The 23,011-nt window shown below is 39.6% G+C and overlaps 1 protein-coding gene across 1 annotated transcript; it reads left to right on the forward strand.

Annotated features, from left to right (window-relative positions):
• The first annotated feature begins 100 nt into the window (after positions 1–100).
• On the forward strand, positions 101–21,746 carry LOC149068381 (uncharacterized). The gene is made up of 2 exons (XM_089251655.1): positions 101–303; positions 18,654–21,746. Exon 2 carries the CDS (start codon positions 19,037–19,039, stop codon positions 20,210–20,212), a length of 1,176 nt encoding a protein of 391 aa, XP_089107781.1. The 5' UTR covers positions 101–303; positions 18,654–19,036; the 3' UTR covers positions 20,213–21,746.
• The last annotated feature ends 1,265 nt before the right edge of the window (positions 21,747–23,011 follow it).

Genomic DNA, 23,011 nt, shown 5'->3' on the forward strand with positions numbered 1-23,011 from the left:
GAATAGCCGTCTGTGGAGCTAGACACTTGCGAAAATCGAAGGAGGAAAATGACGTCACTAGTCACGTGGATAAACAACAATTCCACTACAGCTTCTTCTTGTGTGTGTGTGTTGTTTCATCCACAATAAAAGTCATTGCTGGCGTCAGTCCGTCTTGACGGTCGTTGTAATGGCTCTGTGCTGTTTGTTCCAACTTAATTTTAATCAGTAGATTTAAATCCACTCATTCTCGATGGAACACCGCATTCATTGATAAGATTCCCTGCAGGCGAATGACATTTCCAACTCTACGAAGCGATATCGGTAAGCCATTTTGTTTCTTTTAGATCACATATTAACAGCGCGAGCCATGTTTAAAGTGCATTTATTCCGGTTCAATTTATTTGGGCGCGGTATTGACATGGGATTCTTCACAGGTTCTTTTCTAATGAAGAAGAATTTACCCGGGGCCACCCTTACCGAACGAGGGGTCCCGATGCTCGGCGCATAGAAAATATTTAGGAACCCCCTTATCCCAGATTTTTTTAAAATAATAAACCGTAATATAATTAGTATATTATAAATATAATTTACAAAATATCCATACAAAATAGACGCACTATTAAACGTAAATTAACACACTAATTGAAAATCTTAGAATTGATGACTTAAAGATAATTGACATAAGTAATTCCAGAATTTATGAAATTAAGAATTAATCGAAGAAATAGTTCTAGAATATTGATAAAACTTTAGTATTAACGGAGAAAAAAAAATTCTGTATTTGATGGTTCAAAATTAACGGGAGAAAAAAAAAATATTGAATTAAAGAAAATTCAGAATTAACGGAAGGAAAAATTCCAGAACCAATGGGGAAAAAATTCTAAAATTGAAGAAAGTTTAGAATTCACGGGATAAAAAAATTTGGATTTGAGGGTTTAAAATTCTAGAATTGATGAACATTCAGCATTAACGGAGAAAAAAATTCCAGTACACTGATGTGAAAATTCAGAATTCACGGTAGAAAAAAATTCTGAATTTGTTGAAGATTAAAGAATTACCATTAGAAGAAATTCTAGAATTTTATGAAAATTCAGAATGAACGGAGAAAAAAACTCAGGAAATTCAGAACCAATGTAAGATATGATTACAAAATCGGTGAAAATCCAGAATTAACGGAAAAAAAATTCTAGAATTTTGATGAATGTTTAAGATATTAACGGTATAAGAAAAATTCCCAGAATTAGTGAAAATTCAGAATTAACGCAAAAAATAATTTAAGAATTTACGAAAGCCTATAATAATAGTTACCGTGAGTGCGGGGCCCTCACAGATCTCCGGGGGGGGGGGGGGTACTATTATGACCGCACCTGTCTCATCATGGCTAGAGTGGAGCAGGAGGCGGGAGAGTGACAGATGTGCTCGATCGGGATCGAAACTTCTATTGATAGAAAAGAAAAACTGGCCTATTGTCGTTTATATGATACGAAAAACTCATAGTAATTCCGTATTAACGACTTCAGTGTCCTGAACCCCCCGTCCAAGCCGTAACTAGTTCGTCCTATTTCATGTGCACTAGACTCGTGACTATCCGGACTAGTTAAATAGTAATAAAAATAATTCTCCGTGATAAAATGAGGAATAATTTACTTTGATAAGGCGTTGTAAGTGAAAGCATTGTAAGTGCAATCTATCATCAATGAGCTGTAAAGAAGTTTAAATAATTTTCGTAAGAATTAAATCCATACATTTTCATATTTCGTTTATTTTAAAAAAGTATGTATTCATACAGCAGGGGGGCCAGCGAGCAAAATGTGACCTGCCGACCATTTTGAAGAAATAGTTATTTAGGATAGAAAAACGATTAAATTACAAACATATAAAATTCGATAAAGAGCGCTGGCCACTGAAATCTATACTCTGTATTTATATTACTGTGTGGGATATTTTCCATATTCAATAGTTTAAATGCAACGCGTTGAAAGGACCGTTGCAACGAATTCGGAGATCTCAGAGCTAAAACATTTTTTGAGACCTATTTCGTACATTTCGAAAAGCAAAATTCGGCATTCAAGGGAGAAGTATGCATAATTGCAGAATTTACAGAAATGCTTAAAACACCTTAATGGTAGAAATAAATGTAATAAATGTTTATAATTGATGATGAAAATTTGTAATTAATCGAAAAATAGTTACAGAATTACTGTAAAAACACCCTTTTTTTTTTACTTGCATATAAATATGAAAGTATGTATGTGTTTCTTCATATGAATCTACAATTTTTGACCGATCGTCGCCAATTTTGGATATGTACGAAACAGGACGGGATTGAACCACGGGCTATTTTAGAAGTTCGCCAGAGCTGGGCAAATGCCCGAGAAACCGTCGGGCCACAATGGTTCCTGCGCCCCAACAGTCACTTTCGAAATGGTAACTTCGGTTCCCTAACAATGCGTTTCATACGTGCACATGCCTTTTACAATGGTTTGTCACTTCTCTTTGATGATGTCAGTCATGGCCCCCACAAGGGGTGGGCTGACAAGGCTCCAGCCCTGGGGCAAGGACGATTTTTACTTTTTTTGTTTTTTCACGCTGTAAATTCATAAAGGGGGCCCGCATAAAATCCTGGCCTGGGAGCCCGGCCCCAGGATGTGGGGACCATGATGCCAGTATTATATGTATAACAGTTTATTCTTTTAATAATGGTTTGTCACTTTTTCAATCTTCTCACTAACTGAAGATAACCCGTTCAGCGCCGGGTGTTTTTGCTAGTAATTAATAAAAAATAAAAAATTGTGTGGTGAAAGAGACAAATTCAAATTTAATGAAAGAAGTAATTTCACAACTAAATAAAAGTGTTCAATAATTTGGGAAATGGACCCTGTTGAATAACGGGGAATACCACGGTGTGACTTGTTGGCCACGTGGGGTCTATGGAAAGCTTTAATTTGGCCCGCAATGTCTCAAAGGTTGAAGATTCCCCCCCCCCCCCCTCTGCTGTACAGGGCATATATGGATTTTGTGTTCTCTGCAATATTTTTTATTCTTGGATTTCCCTGTAATAAATTTTTAAAACGAACAGCACCATAGACGCAAGTTGGAATGGGGGGATTTCCGGGTTAATCCCTGCCCGAGCTAACATTACAGCGTATTTTGCAGTGAAAAACGATGCCGCCCCCCCCCCACCCTCGTCGCAACAGATTGCAAAACGCAACAAACATTTATAAAATACTTACTATAGGTATAGAGGCATACTAAGAGGTCAGAAAATATGAATAATAGCAGATTTTTCAGTAAAAAAGGGTGGTTTTTAATGGCATATATATGTTACTACCAAAGCCCGAAGTGCGGCCAATGCGCGAGGTGATCCCTGGCCAGTTATATTCTGTAAGTGCTAAAGCGCACTTTATCTCATCAACCGTCTGCCGTAGAGGTATGATTCCCCAATTTAAAAAATGTTCAAAGGGGCTTTCAAAAATTACCCTTCACCAGTTTTGAGAGTGAAAATATAGCATGTTACAAAATTAAAAAAAATCTAAATTTTTATACGGTCCCCGTGTCTTCTAATTTCCATTTAGAAAATTGTTGCCTCGTCTCTCCTGATGCGAAAAAAAAAATACCACGTTTCTAAGTGCAATATTCAGTGAGACATTCGAATTCCAAAACCGGAGGAAATTTTGGGAGAAAACAGCTCTAAATGCGGGAAAACCGTTTTACCCGCATTTAAGATAGCTTTTTCCCAAATTTCCTCAGTTTTTCGAATGTCTCGGTGAATATTGCTCTTAGAAACGAGTAATTTTTTTTTGTTTTTTGTTGCATTAAGAGAGACAGGGCAACAATTTCGTAATTGGGTCTTGGGGCGGACAGGGACTGTATAAAAAGTTATTTTTTTTTTATTTTAATAACTATACAACCCCATGACACATGAATGGCGTACTCTAGGATCAACGGTTCGCCAGTAAAATGTCATAACCCCTGTCCACGCTAGTTATGACAACCAAACAAACCGCAGTCACGATGTGGTAATCTTTTTTTTCCTCTCCAAAATATGGTAGAAAAAACTATTTATTAAAATAGTTTAAACTTATTTTTATAGTTTCTGCTCTCAGATTTCTCACTTTTTTTCCTCTCGTCTCGTGGAGCTAATGCAATATAGCTGCTATATATATAGACATGCATCATACGTTGGCGATTAAAAAAATGGATTTGGCTCCTACCGGGCTGTCTTACATCAGCACATCAAGCTTTGGCCGGGGGGGGGGGGCGCTCGACGAAACCGGAGGATGAGAAGGGTCTTGGGGGGTGACCTCTCTTGAGGGCACTCTATCCTCGGGGCTCGAAGGGAGCCGAAGATGGCCGGAGATTCCCTGGCTTCTGATCCCCCTTGTTCGTGAAATGGCCGGCGGAAGTCCGAATCATTTTTGAAGTTCGGACTTTGGCCAGTTCGTGAATTGGCTGCACTTCGGGTTTTGGCAGTAACATATATACGTATATATGTGGGTGGAGTGCACATTTTTTTGTTTTTTTTGTTTTGGACTCCTGCCTATGTGGCCTTTTTGTTATCCGGCCAGCCCTCCCTTCCGCCACATTAGTCCGAAAGTCTACTGTATTTGGAGAGGAGCGGGGCTCGGCCTTGGGGCTCTAAGTGACACTGCTCTAAAGAGGGTGTCGAATCAGAGTTTAAAGGGCAAAAAAAAAGCTTTGTCGACCAAGGAAACGTTGCCCGGGTTTTCTTCAATTACAGGAATGACTGAAGTGACAAACATTATATAACGGAATAAACTATTAAACATATATACTGGCATCATTAAAGAAGTGGCAAACCATTGTGAAGGCATATACATGTCTGAAAAAACAAAATTATAGTAATTGTCCTGGGACTGGAACCTTGTCAGCCCCGCCCTTGTAAGGGCATGGGCAGAGATACGGGGAGGCATTGCCCCCCCCCCCCACCAACGTCAAAGGTGGAGTCGACTGATCTAAATGTACACTGGTGAAATAAATTAAGAGAATTTGCATATTTTATCGAGTTTCATGAAAAGAACTGAACTGAATGTAAAACCACTGCTTCTAGACAAAAATACAAATCTTGTACGTCAAATACGTAAGCGTACATGTGTGTATAGGTGGAGCCAGTAGAGAAACAGGCTTTAGAAGGGGGCGTAAGTTAAGACGCATTTCGTTCGCTAGCACACCTCGGCGAATTTCTTGGTGTTATTTTGCAGCAATCGGCTAATTTCAAATTGTAACAGTAAAAATGAGTAACCACCAACGTTTAGATGATGGAATGAGGTGGCGAATTGTGGAGAGAGTTCAATTTAACGTCCAGCGTAGTGTGTAACTTATGGAAACAGTTCCAGGATACCGGATCCATCGAGAGAAAGCCTGGGCAAGGTCAAACAAGAGCCACGACGGCCTGAGAAGATCGCCATTTGTCGATTATAGCGAGGGGTAACAGGAGAATCCGTTTATCATGGTGCAGAGAGCATAGAGATTGGAGTATGGATCAATGGGCGACCGTTCTCGGTTCAGCCTAAGCACCGATTCTCGCCGTACGTTCACGTGGAGAGAACCAGGGACCCGCGACCTACCCTCCAATGTCCGCGAAATCGACCATTATGGCGGAGGAGGTTTAATGGTCTGGGCAGGCATCATGTTGGATGGCCGCGCGCCTCTCCATGTCTGTGAAAGAGGCACTGTGACTGGTGCGAGGTATAGGGATGAGGTCTTGGAGCCCTATGTTCGCCTTTTCAGAGGTGCAGTTGGCCCTGAGTTCATTTTAATGGACGATAACGCGAGGCCACATAGAGCTCGTCTGCTCGACGATTCTCTAGAGAGTGAGGATATTCGCCGGATGGATTGGCTAGCCAGATCTGCAGACCTTAACCCTATAGAGCATGTCTGGGACGCTCTGGGGAGAGCAATTGCAACTCGGAACCATCCAGGGAATGAAAACAGCGTTGCTGAACGAGTGGGACCAATTGCCACAGGAAATGATAAACTGCCTTATTTCAAGTATGAAATCACGCTGCGAGACCTGTATATCTGTAAGAGGGGACAATACCCCCCCCCCCCCATTAACCCATTTTTTTTTGTTTATTCTGCAACCGCTGTTTCATACCTTCCGACTCGAACGAGTGTTACGCACGATCATGCGTGTGTATTACACACAATTATATATTGAATGGTTATTTGTTTTGTATTGTATCAATGTATGTACATATCAAATTTCATTAAAATCGGTACAGTAGTTCTAGAGATAAGAGAATTTGCAGACTTGGTCGATTAATTTCTTACACCAGTGTATATATGAATTGACATCATCATGCCCCCTATCAGACTTCCAAGTCTATCTCCGCCTATGTGTGGGGGCCGTGATTCCAATCATTCTCAATAAGATTTTACGTTTAAAGCGTTTTCCCATGATGGTTTATGAAAAATGTTATAGGCAGATCCAACTGTTTGTTTGTTTGTTTGTTTATATATATATATATATATATATATATATATATATATATATATATATATATATATATATCCCGTTATAACGAACTCCAAGATACCGGAGAAATCACTTCGTTACAACGAAATTTCGTTATGAAGTAATTCCAAGTTTTCGCATTGCTCCTACGTAAACTTAGCTGGGGGATGAGAAAGGTGTTCATTAAAACGAGATTTTCGCTATAACGGTATTCGTTAAAACGGGATTCGACTGCATTAGAATTTTCGAAAATAAAAAAAAATTTTTTTAGTCCGCAAAACGGACTTTGAATTTACCAAGAGAAAGAAGGAAAAAACGAAATAAATTCAGAGAGCGCGAATAAAATTCGAATTTTCGAAAAATACCCCAAAAAAATCGAAGTCCACGAAGTAAACATTAAAGAGAAGTCTGAAAACACACTAATCGCGCATGCGTTAACATGTTAAAAAATATGTTAACAGCCCAAATAGCAGTGGCTACATTTTCTCGAAAAAACCGGCTGCTAACCGGTCTGTGAAGCGTGGAGAATACCGTTTTCCAAATAACCATCGTTTTTAGCATGCGCTTGCATGTTGCTTAATTTGCAGCCGTCGGTGAATACGGCCATGAAACGCATTGTTTGAGAACCACGGTAACCAAAGTAAATATTCCAAAAGTCATTGTTGAGGCGCAGGCACCATTGTTGTCCGACAGTTTTATGCCCACCTCTGACCAGGCTTGTTTGGTTTTAACCAAGTGGTTTTTTTTCAAAAAATCAAATAAAAGCGGCCTAAATAATCATTTTCCTTGAAAAATATCGTATTGGTTCATTATTAGCCAAAATTTTTCATTTTTACCACATTTTATATCCTTGGGGGGTACATTCTGATGGTATATCTTTAAATGACATCAGATTTTATAAGTGGTTTGTTTCAAAAAGTCTCATAAAATTCGCCAGAATATATATTTTTTTCATATGAAGTTTCTCAGTTAAGTCATGTATACAAAAGCCAAAATTTCTCATTCTTACAACATTTTCTAACCTTTTGCTACATTCTGATGCTCTATCTTTAACAAATTCATGAATAAGGATTGCATCATACATCTAAAAGGTAGTGCTGTATTATCAAAACCTTAGTTATAATCACACTGTATATCGTAAATCATTGCCAATTAATCTGCATTATTTATGCTTCGTTAAATTTTTTATTGTAGTTTTAGCAAACTAGCTTCCTAATTAAACATATTGAAAGTAACTGGAGAATATAATATAATATAATATATAATATAATATAAAATAAATAAATAAAAATTAATAATGACATTTAAAAGAATTTTCAAAACACACAGTAATCCATTGAGTTAAGCAAAAACTAATTAAATTGCAAAAGTTGTTTTTTGTTAAAATGTAAGAAATATTTATTAATTAATATGGGAATAGTGTTTTATTTAAAATAAAAAAAACCGGTTTAAACCGAAAAAAACATTTTTTTTTACCAACCCTGCCTTTGACCAACCTTTAACGTAGCCTATCGTTCAAGTCGGTTTTCGATTGGTATAAGTGCGAAATTTAGCGACGATCGGTGTAAAATTGTAGATTTGTATAGAGAGAACACAGACAGAAAATCAATTTTATATACGGGGTGATTATAAAAAAACTATCCCGACATATGGGCCCCTAACTATCATACCATTCACAGAAACTGAATGAAATTTTGGCATAAGGTATTTTGAGGTATGCGCTCAAGAATGATATGGAAAACAACAGTGTCACTCTAACTGTTACGGTTACAGTGAGAAAATTTCGAAAATATCAAATGGCAACACAAAGTTTTTTGTATTGGAATGCGATCTCCATACTGAAAAACACTAAATAGCGTTGGAATGGCACCTGTAGCACGAAAATCCCCGGAGCTAGGCAAGGAAAAAGGACTTTGCCGTGCACCAGAGCATTAATGTTCGTTTCATTCGTCACACCGTTTCTTCGGCTGAGATCCCAGCCTGATCAGTCCTCCACAAGGTCATGTGGAAAATTTGTGAAACACAATAAAATGCTTTATTCTATGCTGCTTCTCTGTCCTTATTGGTTGTCCTCACTTCTAGCCTATCTACCGCCGGTGATTTTCATGCTACAGTTGCCGTTCGAACGCTATTTAGGGTTTTTCACAATGGAGATCACATTCCAATACAAAAAACTTGGTGTTGCCATTTGATATTTTCGAAATTTTCTCACTGTAACCGTAACTGTTAGAGTGACACTGCTTTTTTCCATATCATTCTTGAGCGCATACATCAAAATACCTTATGCCAAAATTTCATTCAGTTTCTGTGAATGGTATGATAGTTAGGGGCCCATATGTCGGGATAGTTTTTTTATAAATCACCCTGTATATATATATATATATTGCGATGAATTTTTAAAAATTGATATTCGTCATACCCTTATGTTTTGCTGCCGCCCACTAAAAACCAAATTGTGCCGCGTGTAGAAAAAAATCTTCAAGCGCTTGGAAATGCGCTCACAAGAGACAGGGAGGATTATTAGTCTATTCGATAAAATAAACTAGTCTTGCTATTTTTCTCTTCTCGTCATCGATCCCTTTACGCCAGGGTTTGAAAAATACCAGGCGCCGGGTCGCCATAGCAACTAAACGAAAAAATAAAATTGGCATTGGCGCCTGAAATATCTTGTATGATAAATAAATTGGAGTCTGAGGACAGCCCGAAGCTTTCAGAAATTATGCCAGAGAGTATCTACTGATATAGAAAGAGATTCCGAATCTCCGGACGAGAGCCAAAGAAAACATTATTTTTAACCTAGTAGTTTTGTTGTGTGTTTTTTTAGAGAAAATGTTTTAGTTCTTATGAATTTTTTTATTTGCGGCTAAATTATAATTTTTTTTTCCGATTCCTCAAACTCTGTTATAACGACATTAAAAATTCCGTCGTTATAACCGAGGTTAGAGTTTCCAAGACTTTTCATGTATGGAAAATGCAATCAAATACCATGCATGAAGAAGTTGCAGTAAAGCAGGTTTACCGAAGTGGGCAATGTATAAAATCCTATCGCTTTGGTCCGGTGTGGGGGCGATAGAAGCTCGGGGTTTAGTATTGGATCCTATGGGTTGACTTTACTTTGGAGGCGATGAGAAGAAAACATTTTTGAAGGGGGCGACGGAACGAAAAGTTTTGGAAAGTATGCAGTAGAGCAGGTATTTTCAACCCGTTGCTCGCAAGCACCACGGGGGGCTGAAGCACCGAGAGTGCTCGATGCTCTTGCCCGATTCGGTGCTCGCGAGCACTTGATCAGTGTTCCGATTCCAACACCTTGTACAAACTGCATTTCTTTTTTGACACGATAAATTGGCTGTAGGAGGCCCTCCCCAAAAACCACATGAAAAATCTAGCTTGGGGGCCCGTGGAAAATTCCATTCTGGGTGCCCTGACGCAAGATGTAGGGGTTATGAGGGGTATAGGCAGGAGGCGCAAAAAAATAAGTCCCGCACTGGGTAGAGAGTTTGCCTTGAGCTGCCCCTGATAGATTACATTCTTGTTTCTGTGTATTACGGTCCCAGGTTTCCAGTCGCTGTCTATTCCCTCAGGTTTTCCCTCAACATCTCTGTCATAGCGTGATGTTCTGTGAATTTTTACAGCGTGATATATTTTTCTAATTTTTGGGTTTTAACTAAGAAAACGGTTAAACTTCCACCTCCTCTTTCTCAGTGATCTCGAGACTTAAAATGGTCTACGTCCATTCAAGGGAGTCTGCTATTTTATTACACCAGCATTGGCGTACTCAAAGGAGAGGGAGGTTTGGGGTTCTAAACCCCCAAGCCGAGATTATAGTGTTATTTTGCAGGAAAAAACGTAAACCACCCCCCCCCCCACTTCAGGAGAAAAAAAAAAATTGAACCCCCCCCCTGAGAAAAGGCTGCGTACACCTATATGCACCAGTTACCCTTTATAGGAATGGCTAGGGGCTGCCTAGTCCCTTTGAATCTGAAATTACTATACGAGTACAATATCTACAGTAGGCTACTATGTAGTATTCCTGGGAAAAAAATGAAGCTGGACTCTCGGAGTGAAAGAAAAGGGAGGGGGTATCTTCGAAGGAAGTTCGAAAATTTTCAGCGCCGCGGATTATCCTTAAACTCGAACTTTCGGGGCTTGGATTTTCGCGAGACTACTGCATTTAACTATGCTATGCGCTGACCATATTTTAGGAAGAAAATAACACATTAAATTTGAGACATAAATATCGGACATGGCTAATTTTCAGAGATAACGATAGCAATTGATCTCGATTCGTGGGGTGGGTACTGTGTCAAAACATCGCCAAAAAGTGAGGAATATAACATTTGTGTTCTGCGTGTAATGAGCAGGTTATCCGGTGCAGAACCCGCCGAACTTGCGGAAATGCGTTCGAAATATGGGATGTATAAGTCGTAATTCGGTCATGTCATGTTTCAAATTGAGGTATTGGAATTCAAAAAAAATCAGAAAAGTTGGAAAACAACAGCATAAATGGAAGGGAAAAGCATTGTCTGTAAGTCTATGCTGTTCTTTCCCAACGCACAACACACAAGACATGGACAACTAACTCATCTATCCCTTCCGCATACAATTACACAGGACAACACACTCCACCCATCCCTTTCGCACACAATTAGGCCGGTATTACACTATAAAAGTTTGATAAGAATTATTTTATAAAACTTGAAAAATGTAACTAATAAGCACATCCGTTACACTCGAGCGAACTTAACTGATCCGCCTATTATTCGTTGCATTTTTCAAGTTTGATAAACAGACTTTTATCAAACTTTAATAGTGTAATACTGGCCTCAGGCTGGCATTACATTGTGAAATTTTGATAATAGCTCTTTTATAAAACTTGAAAAATGCAACCAATAAGATCATTGGTTGCATTTGCTCGAATGTAACCAATATGCTTATTGGTTGGATTTTTTAAGTTTTATAAAAGAACTTTTCTAAAACTTTTATAGTGTAATGCGGCCTTAGACGTGACAACACAAAAGCACATGACCGGGAAAACACATTCATTCATCCCTTTTGCACACAACTTCACAGGACAGCACAAAAAGCATAACACACAAGACAAGGACAACATACTCACCCATCCCTCTTGCACATAATTAGACGACAACATAAAAAGCTCATAAGATGAATCGCATTCCTAAATTATTATGACGGTAAATGATAATAACCGGTTGTTATGCATACTTACCAATCGTCTTGGTAAGATTGATAAGTTTATCGCTTCTACCGAAGACTATGCATAATACCCAAGCGTCGTTGTTAAATTTAATAAATACTTGAAATCTATCGCCTTTATCTGTGATTATACAAAATCTTCAAGTGTAATTGTTGAATTTGATAAATGTGAAAAAAAAAATGTGAGTCTAGCATGTGTGGTGAATATACTGATCCCGATATAACGATAACTAGAGTCCGTATTGTATGCACTAAAAAAAAATTCAGAAATATTCGCTAGAAAAATTGAAAAGTATGCACTAAAATATATGAAATATGCAATAAAAATTGAGATAAATCTTACTTATATATGCCATGTAATATCATAATATACGCCGTCAAATAATCCCAGAGTCTGGCGCAAAAAATTAAAAATATGCGCAAAAAAAGAGATACAGTACATATATTTTATTATATGTAAAAGCCCTAAGACAGGTAAAACCTAGGATTTACCGGTTAAGACCTAGGTTTATACCAAGGCGAGTGGGTGAAAGCTAGAAATATGCTTATAAACGTTTTCATTACGGAGTTTTACCAATCCAAGCCTGTTTTAAATGAATCAATTAGCCCCTCCTGTCAATTATAACTAGTGATTAAAATATAAGTATTTAATAATCACCAATTAATAATCAGCAAATGAATTAATTAAACCACTGTGAAGTTCCTGACGCTAATTAGTAAATCATCAGTTATCAATTATTAATTAATTTACTTGAACAGTAAAAGTCCCCTTTTCAATGAATCAATGATGCTCATTAATCAATTTTTATAATTATTTAATATTAACCCCTCCGTTAAAAACGGGCTTTTATTGTTATTGGTAAATAAATTTACTTCGAAAAGTATGAACCATTTTAATAAATAATTACAAACGTAGCTAGCTTCAGAAACTGATAAGTTCATAATGGCTCATTAATTTATTAGCCAAGTATTTCGGGCTTTTACCAAGTCTTCGGGCTTTACCGTTGCATATACATTTTAAAGTGCCGAAAAAAAAAAAGAAGATAAAAATTGTGAAAGCCATGCATTTTAAAATACCGAAATATGCATGAAATAAACAATAAGACTTAAAAATTCTTCAATATGCCTTAAAGGACATGTCCGGAAAATTCACCGACCAACAATTCACCGCCATGCAATTCACCGCTAGGAAAATTCACCGAAAACAATTCGATGCGAGTCAGTTAGCGTGGGAGTGAGCGATTGAGTTACTGAGTCAGTGAGAGAGGAGTGAGTGACCGACCTAGTGAGTATGTGAGTGAATTAGTTTTAACCTGGTAGTGTCACAAATGATTAAAAAATCTATTATTAAATAAATTAAAAAACTTACTCACTGGGTCATTCACTTACTCACTAGATCACTCAGTAGCTCACTCACTCGCTCACTTACTTACTCACTAGATCACTCAGTAGCTCACTCACGGATTCAGTAGGTCGGTCAATCACTCCCTCGCTCACTGACTCAGTAACTCAATCGCTCACTCCCTCACTCAGTAACGCTTTCTGACTCTCATCGAACTGTTGTCGGTGAATTTTCCGGCGATGAATTTTCCTCGCGGTGAATTTTCCGTAAGCCGTTAAAGGACACATATAGGACACATTATACGTTTATTGAAAAATATACGCAAAATGAAGAAAAAAAAGATATATACAGGGTGATTCAGAAACGGTGGGGGGGGGGGGACTTTAAGAGGTGATAGTACATACCAATACAAACAATTGTCATCGAGGAATGTATGGTCTAACGCAGTGTTTCCCCAATCTTTTTTGTCCCATCGCCCCCCCCCCCCTTCAGAATTTTTTTTTTCTCCCTTCGCCCATCCCCCAACGCAATCTAACCCATAAGATCCTATGTTATACCCGTAGCTTCTACCGCCCCCGGACAATTCCATCGCCCCCCATTGGGAATCGCTGATCTAATGGCCGCTCCGCAGACATCAAAACGGCAGTCGTTGTTGAAATTTATCGGGAGAAAAAGAACACCGTGCATACAAATGTAACCTGGGGAAGAAGAAACCATATGCAAATCTGTTTCACAGTGAATAAAAGGCGCGGACGCCAGCCCTGTGAAGTTATTCCAGCGTGCAAAACACCGCCCTAACAGTTGTAACGTACGGTATAATGGTGCGCTTTAGTAATTAATAGCACGTTTCGCGTTTCATTATAGACCATGTATTCTTTGATGAAAATTGTTCGTTTTCGTTGGTACTACCACCTCTTTTTCCCGTCTTTTCTGAATCACCCTGTATATATGCATTTAAAAATACTGAAGCTTCCCCTAAAAATGGTAAACATGCACCAAAAAAGAGAAATATGCACAAAAATAAAAATGTATATTGAAAGCATTTGAAGCATGGCCTAAATACGCAGTGAAACTAAAAAATATACGTAAAAACTGAAGAGCGCATAATTGTAGAAGTGCAAAAATTTGCATTTAAAAACGTCCTAAAATGAATAATGTTTTCAAGGAAATATTTTGTCAAAGAAATTTGATTAAATTTGAAGAATGAATAGAGAAAGATAGGAATAATCTTGCAAACATTAATACACTGGCATCAATATATAGAAAAAATTCTAAAAAATATCCACTTATTATAAAATGTCGGTGATTTTATGCATTTTATATGCATCAAGTATAAAATGTGCTAAAATATGCACTTGCCTATAATCCGGGCTCTAATGAGGGCAGATTTTCCGATCGTACTCCGATATGATACAATTACATGTATAAATTATCAAGTATCACGTCAGCATCGATGGGGGGGGGGGGGTTCCGATTTGGTGACTTTTGATGACAAGTGGGGGGGGGGGTTTAGGTGATGCTTACGTCATCAACCAACCCTTTATGAAGATATGAAATATTCTTAATGGCATCGTATTCGGTGCGCCAAGTAAAGGAAAAAAAACCTTTCTATAGTTATTGGGCACCTGAACTATCCCTATTGATAAGTCCCCTGCAGAGCCACTTTAGTGATCTCTAAACGTTCCATGGATCCTGCAAGTGCTCTGGAAATGTGTCTGCGCCGCTTAAGTGCTCTGGAACTATGCCACGCATCACTCAAGTGATCCATAATTATGGCACGTATCACTTAAGTAATCTAGGAATGTTCCGCGGGTAACTTGAATAATGTAGAAACCGCACTGGGGGGGGGGGGCGCTTATAAGTGCTGTAAAACTGTGCCACATGCCACTCAGGGGATCTCTAAATGTGCCACGGATCGTTTAAGTGTTCTAGAACTGTGTCGCGGGATACTTAAGTGATGCTCTGGAATTGTGCCACGGGTCATGTAAGCGCAGTCTGTAGATGTGCCGCTTAGTTCATTTTTACAAAATTGGGTTGGGGGGGGGGGGGGCAAGCCACATCAGATAACCTTGTGTGCCACACTTGGTCCGCGGGTCAAGGGTTTATCATATATGGCTCAAAGGGTGGGTCGCAATGAATTTCTTAAAAATAAATTTTTAGCCATCAAATAGCATTGAAATTAACACATTGATTATGATAACATAAAAAGGTATTTTTTTTTTTTAGAAATTTTAAATTTTTTTGTCTGGGGGGGGGGGGGAGCACGAGCCCGATATGCCCCCCTCCCGCGTACGTTTCTGATCAGACCAATATGCGTTAGGGGGTAGGGGACGGTGGTGACGAAATTTTGCTGACAAGGGGGGGGGGGCGGGTCAGAGTTTTGCTGGTGAGGGGATCAAAAATGGTTAACAACTTGCTGACGTAATAGTTGGGAATGGCCCCCTATAACGTAGTACGATTCATCATGCTTACCAACGACGTGACGCTTGGGTATCATTGAATGCATAATCGGTGGGAAAAGTGATTAATTTAGGGAAATTTATCGAACTTACAAAAATGCTCGTCGATTATGCACAATTACCGGTTATAATAACGGCATTTATCACATTCACTGCAACATAATATGTGTATATATATATATTCATAATAAAGGCCATGTTCTGAACATTCTATTCTTTTTTAAAATAATTTCGCTAATAATATGAAATTAATCAATAAATTAATTAATTGCCAAACTCACCCGAAAGAGGAGAACAAATAGTGTTTGAAAAAGCAATTTTCCTCGAAATAATCCGCGAAAATTGAATTCTATACATGCAATTACACATTTGAAAAATAACAACGCGTAAGCCCGGGAGGCAGCAACGTCACTGATGACGTCGGAAGTGGAACTGCGCAGTAGAATTATTGCTCCATCGCCTGCTCTCTCTCATATTTGGCGGGAAACTTGAGGCCATCTCATTGGTTGGATTTGACCTTCTCTCTCATACGGGGACGCTTACTAATTTGTTTATTAGAGTTGGAGGGAAGTAGAAGGGTGAAGTCGTCTGCTGTCTCTCTCTCGCATTCGGGCGGGAAATTTGAAGCTCCTCATTGGTTGATTGATGTTTCCCTCATCCGGGGACTCGTACTTGTTTATACCGTGAGAGGGGGGGTGAAAGAAAAGTCACGTGACTCTCCTCCGAATCCGTGCAAGAGGATTTCTCGGAACAATATAGAAACAAGTATATGAAAAATCTCCAATTAATTTAATACTATTAGACCGAGGCCGCCCTTTAAAGGCATGAGCCCGCTGTGGAAATCACTGCGTGGCCTCTTTCGAGGGAAAACGAATATTTTTGCTAATTATTTATATTTTTATTGCTAGGTCCTCCATACCCTACAGCCGGAGGCGGGTTTAACGGCGCGCGCTCCCGACTTTTTAAGGCCCCCGAAAAACCCAAAGTTCACTTTTTTACTAATTTAAGGGACCCTAGTATTTTCTATTGCACCCGAGGCCTCGACCGACTTTAATCCGCCACTGCCTACAACAGGGACACTAGGCCAGTGGCCCTAAAACTTTTGTCAGCCGCCGCGCCTCCCTGAACCCGAAACCTGGTTCATCTGCAGCTCCCCAGTCTTTTCCACTCATAAAAGAACCATTTCAATGCCCCATCAATAGGCGCACAAATGGATATTTCCAGTTCTCCTGACAAAGGTTGGTGACACCCCTAGGAGCCGCGACGCACATTTTTAGAAAACACTGCCCTAGGCTGTGGTTTTTGGGCGAGCTACCATGACGGACTTTTCACGGACCAGCATTCAGCAAGTGAGCATGCAGGATGGAGTGGCGTAATGGGTGAAAGAGTTACCATGTGAGTGAGCGAGCCAGCGGCCGTATGAGTGACCAAGTGAGTGAGGGATGTATGAGACTCCCTCGTTTGTTCATCTTATCACTCATCAACTCCTTGACTCACCTAATCATTCACTCACTCGCTTGCTCACTAAGGGTGATATTCACCGACGTGGGGTTTAAACTGTAGTCGCAATTTTCGGATATTAAATGGACAACGGATTGGTTAAAAAACCTGAATTTTAACTAACACCACTTTTAAGGGCGATATTCACCGACATGGTTTAAACCAGTGTTTCTCAGAGTGGGAAATAATCGCCCCCAGATGGGCGATGGAAAGGTCCAAGGGGGCGATAAAAGCAACGGGTATAACATAGGAATCTATGGGTTCGCTTGAGTTGGAGGGCGATGAGAGAAAAATTTCGGTGAAGAAGGGGGGGCGATGGAACAAAAAATTTGGGAAACTATGGTTTAAGCCAGTGATTCCCAAACGTAGGCGTTAACTCCCCCAGGGGTGCGGTAGAAGCTACGGGTATAATACAGGATCCTATAGATTAGATTGCGATGGGAGGAAAATGGGTTGGGAAACTGGTTTAAGCTATAGTCGCAATTTTTTAACATAAGATGGACACACGGATTGGTTGAATTCAGGTTTTAACCTATCCATGTTGATCTCCTATCCAAAAATTGTGACCACAGTTTAAACCCCCATGTCGGTGTGGATACCATCTTTGCTCACTCACTTGCTCATCGGTTCACCCGCTCACTCACTCGATCATTTACTCATCTGCTAACTCGATCAAACTCACTTATTCACTATATTACTTTGTCGGTGCAATGTTTATCCATAAATTTTCCTAGCGGTGAATTGTCATGTCGGCGAATTGCGTGGTGAGTTGTTGGCGATGTATTTTCCGCACAAACGGTTCCTATTATATTTTTGAACAAGAAAGTGTGAAAATCAATTTTTTCCTGTAAATGCGGAGATTGGTACTGTGGGACAGTGGTGCGCAAACCGTGGATCATTCCAAATGAACTAATGTGGAGGAGGAGGGGGGGGGGGGTTGGTCGCGAGAGATTCTTTAACTTCCAAATAAGAAATCCGTTTTTTATTTAAAAATATGTCAAAAACTAAAGAATGCCTTTTCACAGCTGAGGCAATTACCATTTAATTACCATACAATGTAATTTTACCGAATTCTACTTGTACAGTAATCAACATATCGGCTCCATCACGCCAGAATCACGAATGTGCTTGCAAAAAAAGAACGTGGGAATTGACATTTGAATGTTCACTTTACCCATGTTAACTCTATGGAAGTTATTTTCCTGAAATGTTTTGTGACATGTGTCTCAGTAGGGATACGCATTCGTGTTTCAGGCACAACTTAGATAGCAAAACAAGGTATCCAAACAACTGATTAAAAAAAAAAAATTGCCATTCGTGCTTCTGGCATGCGGCGGACGATACCAAGTTAGTACTTTTACATGGCGACTATAAAAGTTTAATAAAATCGGCCTGTTCGTGAACTAACTGATTTCGGGCTTTGACAGTAAAAAGCTCGAAAAAAAAAAACACAAGCTACGCATTTTAGAGATTTAACCGACATCCTTTAATATTCAAATATAGGTTGAAATAAAATACTAGATTCACATCGTACTAGACCGAAGAGTGGTTTCAGACTGCACTTCTGGAAACATTTTTTGCTTTACCGTGTCTGGTAAATTGTAACTTTTAACGTATCATAGATAATATCTCTACAGGCATCATCATTTATACTGATATTACTATTTTTCATTAACAGGTTTCCGTCGAGACTCATCAGAGCAATCACTTCGAGAAGCATAGAATGGAAGGAAGCCGACCAATCTTGTGAAAGTGTAAACAATATACGACTTATTTTAGATCTGCACATTCTCTAAGTAATTAGTCGTTGAATCGAAACTGATGGGAATCTATCGTTTTTGCGGTTAGAAAGAGAGGCCTAGCAATGCCGTTTACGACAATGCTTTTTGGAAGCGATACGTAAATGTGAGGATTCCATCGGAAATTATTATAATGCTGTAAGACGCATAGGAGTAGCGTGGATAAATAATTACCTAAGCAGCATCAACAACACGGGTTTGAAGAAAATTGACTGTTGGTCGAGAGTGAGATTGGACCTACGATTCTCGAAAGTGCGCTAAAATGTCTCCTCAAAGCTCACCGTCGAACACACACAAAAAAACCGGAGTGAAATCATTTGAATGTGACATATGCGGGAAAAGTTTCACAAGGCGTATTTCTTTGGTTGTTCACAATCGGATCCACTCCGGAGAAGAGCCGTATGAGTGCGGTGTTTGTAGCAAAAGGTTTAAAATGTTTCCTTGCTTACAAAGGCACATAAGAATCCACACTGGAGAAAAACCATACGCGTGCGATATTTGCGGTAGAAGGTTTTCACAAAACAGCAACTTCAAGAGTCACTTGAGAATGCACACTGGAGAAAAACCATACGAGTGTGACTTTTGCGGTAAACGTTTCCCACATAAGACTAATTTAAGGAGTCACATCAGGACTCACACCGGAGAGAAACCGTATGAGTGCGATATTTGCGGTGGAAAGTTTACGCATTTCGCCTCATTGAACAATCATCACAAAAGCACCCACGATGGAGAAAAATCATATAAGTACGATGCTGGTACGGATATTTCCGAAATCTCAACACTAATCAAACGTGAGAGTGTCCACAGCGGAGAAATACCGTTCGAATGCCATGTTTGTGGTACAAAGTTTCTTCGAAAGCAAGATCTGAAGAATCACGTGACAGTCCACAACGCGGAAATACCATTCGAGTGTGATGTCTGCGGCAGAAATTTGCTACGGAAGCAAGATCTCAAGCGGCACATGAGAACCCACACCGGAGAAAAACCATACGAGTGCGACGTTTGCGACAAAAAGTTCACGAAGAGCTCGGACTTGAGCAGGCACAAAAAAGTCCACACCGGAGAAAAACCACACGAATGTGACATTTGCGGCAAAAGGGTTACACGATTGTCCAGTTTGATTAATCACAAACGCATCCACACCGGAGAAACGCCGTATCAGTGCGATGTTTGCGATAAGAAGTTTGCTCAATCGAAATCATTTAATGATCACTACAGAAGTGTCCACAGTGGAGAGAAACCATATGAGTGTGATGTTTGTGATAAGAAGTTCCTGCGGAATCAATATTTAAAGAGTCACATCAGAGTGCACGCGAAAGAGAAACCGTCCGAACGCGATGGGTGCGATAGAAAGTACTCTGAAAATTCGGACTTGAGTGAGCACGGACTTGACCGCGCTGCAGGAAATCCACAAGAGGATTCAGAAATTCTGAACTAATATTTATTTGCCAGGACCAAATATTTTCGAAGTGTAGGATAGTTTTGAAACTATATTAAAATTTTATTGAAAGGGGACGCAACAAAAATTCAACTAGCGTTGTCTCTGCCTATCGATATTGCGCCAAATCGCAAGAAATGTTTCATGTGCTGAACTTGTAAAAAATCAAATGCACCAAGTAACGACTGTTTACACATGAACGTTGCTATAAACAGCACCCCCCCCCCCGAATTTGTCAAATTCTTTCTCTCATTTTGGTCGCTTGTTTTTGTTTGGTTATGGGGCCATTCAAGTATTACGTCAGCATCGATGTGGGGGGGGGGGTTTCCCGATTTGCTGACTTTTTTGATGACGGGGGGGGGGTTTGGATAATGCTTACCTCATCAACCACCCCTTATGAAATATTCTTAATGGCATCTTACTCGGTGCCCCAAAAACTAGAAAAACCTTTCGATAGTTTTGTGGGCACTCTTGAAGTAACATTCCTTTTATTTGCCCTACAGAGGCACTTTAGTGATCTCTAAATGTTTCGCGGATCCAAGTGATCTGGAAATGTGTCCGGCGCGCTTAAGAGCTCTGGAACTGTGCTACGTTATGCGTAGCACAGTTCAAGTGATCCGTAATTTTATGCCGCGGATCACACATACACACAATTTAATAATCTGAGAATGTGCCGCGGGTAACTTGAGGGATGTAGAACCGCAATGGAGTGTGTTTTCGAGTACTTAAGTACTCTGAAACTATGCCACATATCATTCAAGGGATCTCTAAATGTGTCACAGATCACTTAAGTGTTCTGGAACTGTATTCGGGTCATTTAAGTGATCTGGAAAATTGTCACGGGCCGCTTAAATGCCCTGGAATTGTACCGAGGGACACTTAAGCGATCTGTAAAAATGTTCTGCTTAGTTCATTTTTACAAAATTAATTTTGAGGAGGGCAGGCAGCATCAGATATCCCCCAGGGCCATATTTGGTCCGCGGGCCAAGTGTCTTTATGCGATTTACCATATATGGCTTGGAGGAGGGGGGGGGGGGCAATGAATTTATTAAACATAAATTTTGAGTTCATAGCCGTCAAATAACATTGAAATTAACAGAAATTGATTATAATGACATATAATAAAGGTGTTTTCTTCCGAAATTTCAATTTAAAAAACATTTGCTTTAAAAAAATGTTTTTTGATCGTCGGAGGGGGACGCACGAGGGCCCCCCCCCCGTGTCCGTCTCTGATCCCACCAATATGCGTTAGGATTCAGAGGGGCAGAGCTGATGACGAAATTTTGCTGACAAACGAAGGGGGGAGGGGGTCAAAAATGGCTAAAAATTTGCTTACGTGATACTTGAACGGCCCCTTAGCCAAATTAAAAGCAAACAATCAATTGTTGTACTCTCGCCTAAAGCAATTTATGTATTCATCTTCAAGGTGTGATCACATATTTCGCCGATCTTGGATATCAAAATGGAATCAGTGAAGAACTTTGAGAAAATTATAATTGATTTAGTTAATTAATAAAATCAAGTTGGTGCTTCACTCTGTAAAGCAGTGACAGTATTATAAAAACACACATTTGAGCACTACACAAATCGTAATAATACCACTTCATAAACACCTTCGAATGGTAGCAGCATTTACCGAAGTGCTTGGTAAAAGTCCGAAATGTAAACGTTTACAAGCGTTTTTCGGGCTTTTACCACTCTTCAGGCCTTTACCGTAACAACTAGCCCTGGAAACGACAATAACAGGAGCAGAATATGGAGTAAAACATTGTTTTATAGTGGTTTCAAGATATCTGCAAAAAATATTATTACAGACAGGGACAGGCCTAGGTATTTTGTGGCCCTATGAAAAAGATTTTTTCCAATCCTCTAGTGTCCATTGGCACCCGAGAATAATTATCAAACCACTGTACTATTATTTATGGGATAAAAAAAGTCATTCCACAATATATTTGGACAATTGTGTCCGCTGCACAGTCCAAAAAGTTGCAAGTATGCTTGCTTCCAGGAATCTAAAGATTGAGGACCACTACTCTGCAACATCAAAATGTAGGGAGGGAGCCATAGGTCAAGAGCTGTCATGGCTTCACAACATATTATGTACCCTAGGGCTATAATTGGATACTCTTTCAACCGGGGTGAGCCTTTCCGTGTAATTTTCAAGAAGTGGTTAAAACAGGGGCCCTCACAAAAATTATATCTGAGAGTGTATTTGCTAGAGAGGGCCTCCAAGAACCACTTGGCCCAGCTACCGATGATGCTCTTAAGACGGCCTTGGGTTAAAGCAAGGGGTCTTCAACGCATGATTGGTTCAGTGGTCCACGGGCTTTATTTAAATGTCAGATGTAGTCTGTGCTGTATCTTAAGTTGAAGGCGTCTGGGTCAAAGGAAGAATTTAGCACCCAGCTTTAGTCCAACACCTTGGACATCAGATGCGCCTGCATCTCCCGCTTGGCTTGAGAAGTGGGGGTGGGGGGACGCTATCAAAAGTAACAGGATTTTTACCTTGTGAAGGTTGGCAGGCCTGTACATTGAAATACTACCCGTTTGACAAACGTTTGAGAACTATTGAGCTATTCAATAATAGTCTTGGGATTGAGAAACATATCTTCACGTTTTAGCATTGCTAGATATATAAAGGAAATATAAAGAAAAAACATGGTGTAGGGATAGACTGTGTTATTGACCCGGCCACAAGTTTTGACGTGAATGCGTTGTGTGTGTACGAATCACGTGGTAGGTAATGACATAGTTGAATTGGTATCAACAGATTTGTCTTTAAAATTGCTAACAGACGGT

This window comes from Pholcus phalangioides, unplaced genomic scaffold (genome assembly GCF_987345545.1).
Source record: "Pholcus phalangioides strain wild (caught in Gottingen) unplaced genomic scaffold, Ppha-v1.0 ptg000027l_1, whole genome shotgun sequence".
Lineage (NCBI taxonomy): Eukaryota > Metazoa > Arthropoda > Arachnida > Araneae > Pholcidae > Pholcus > Pholcus phalangioides.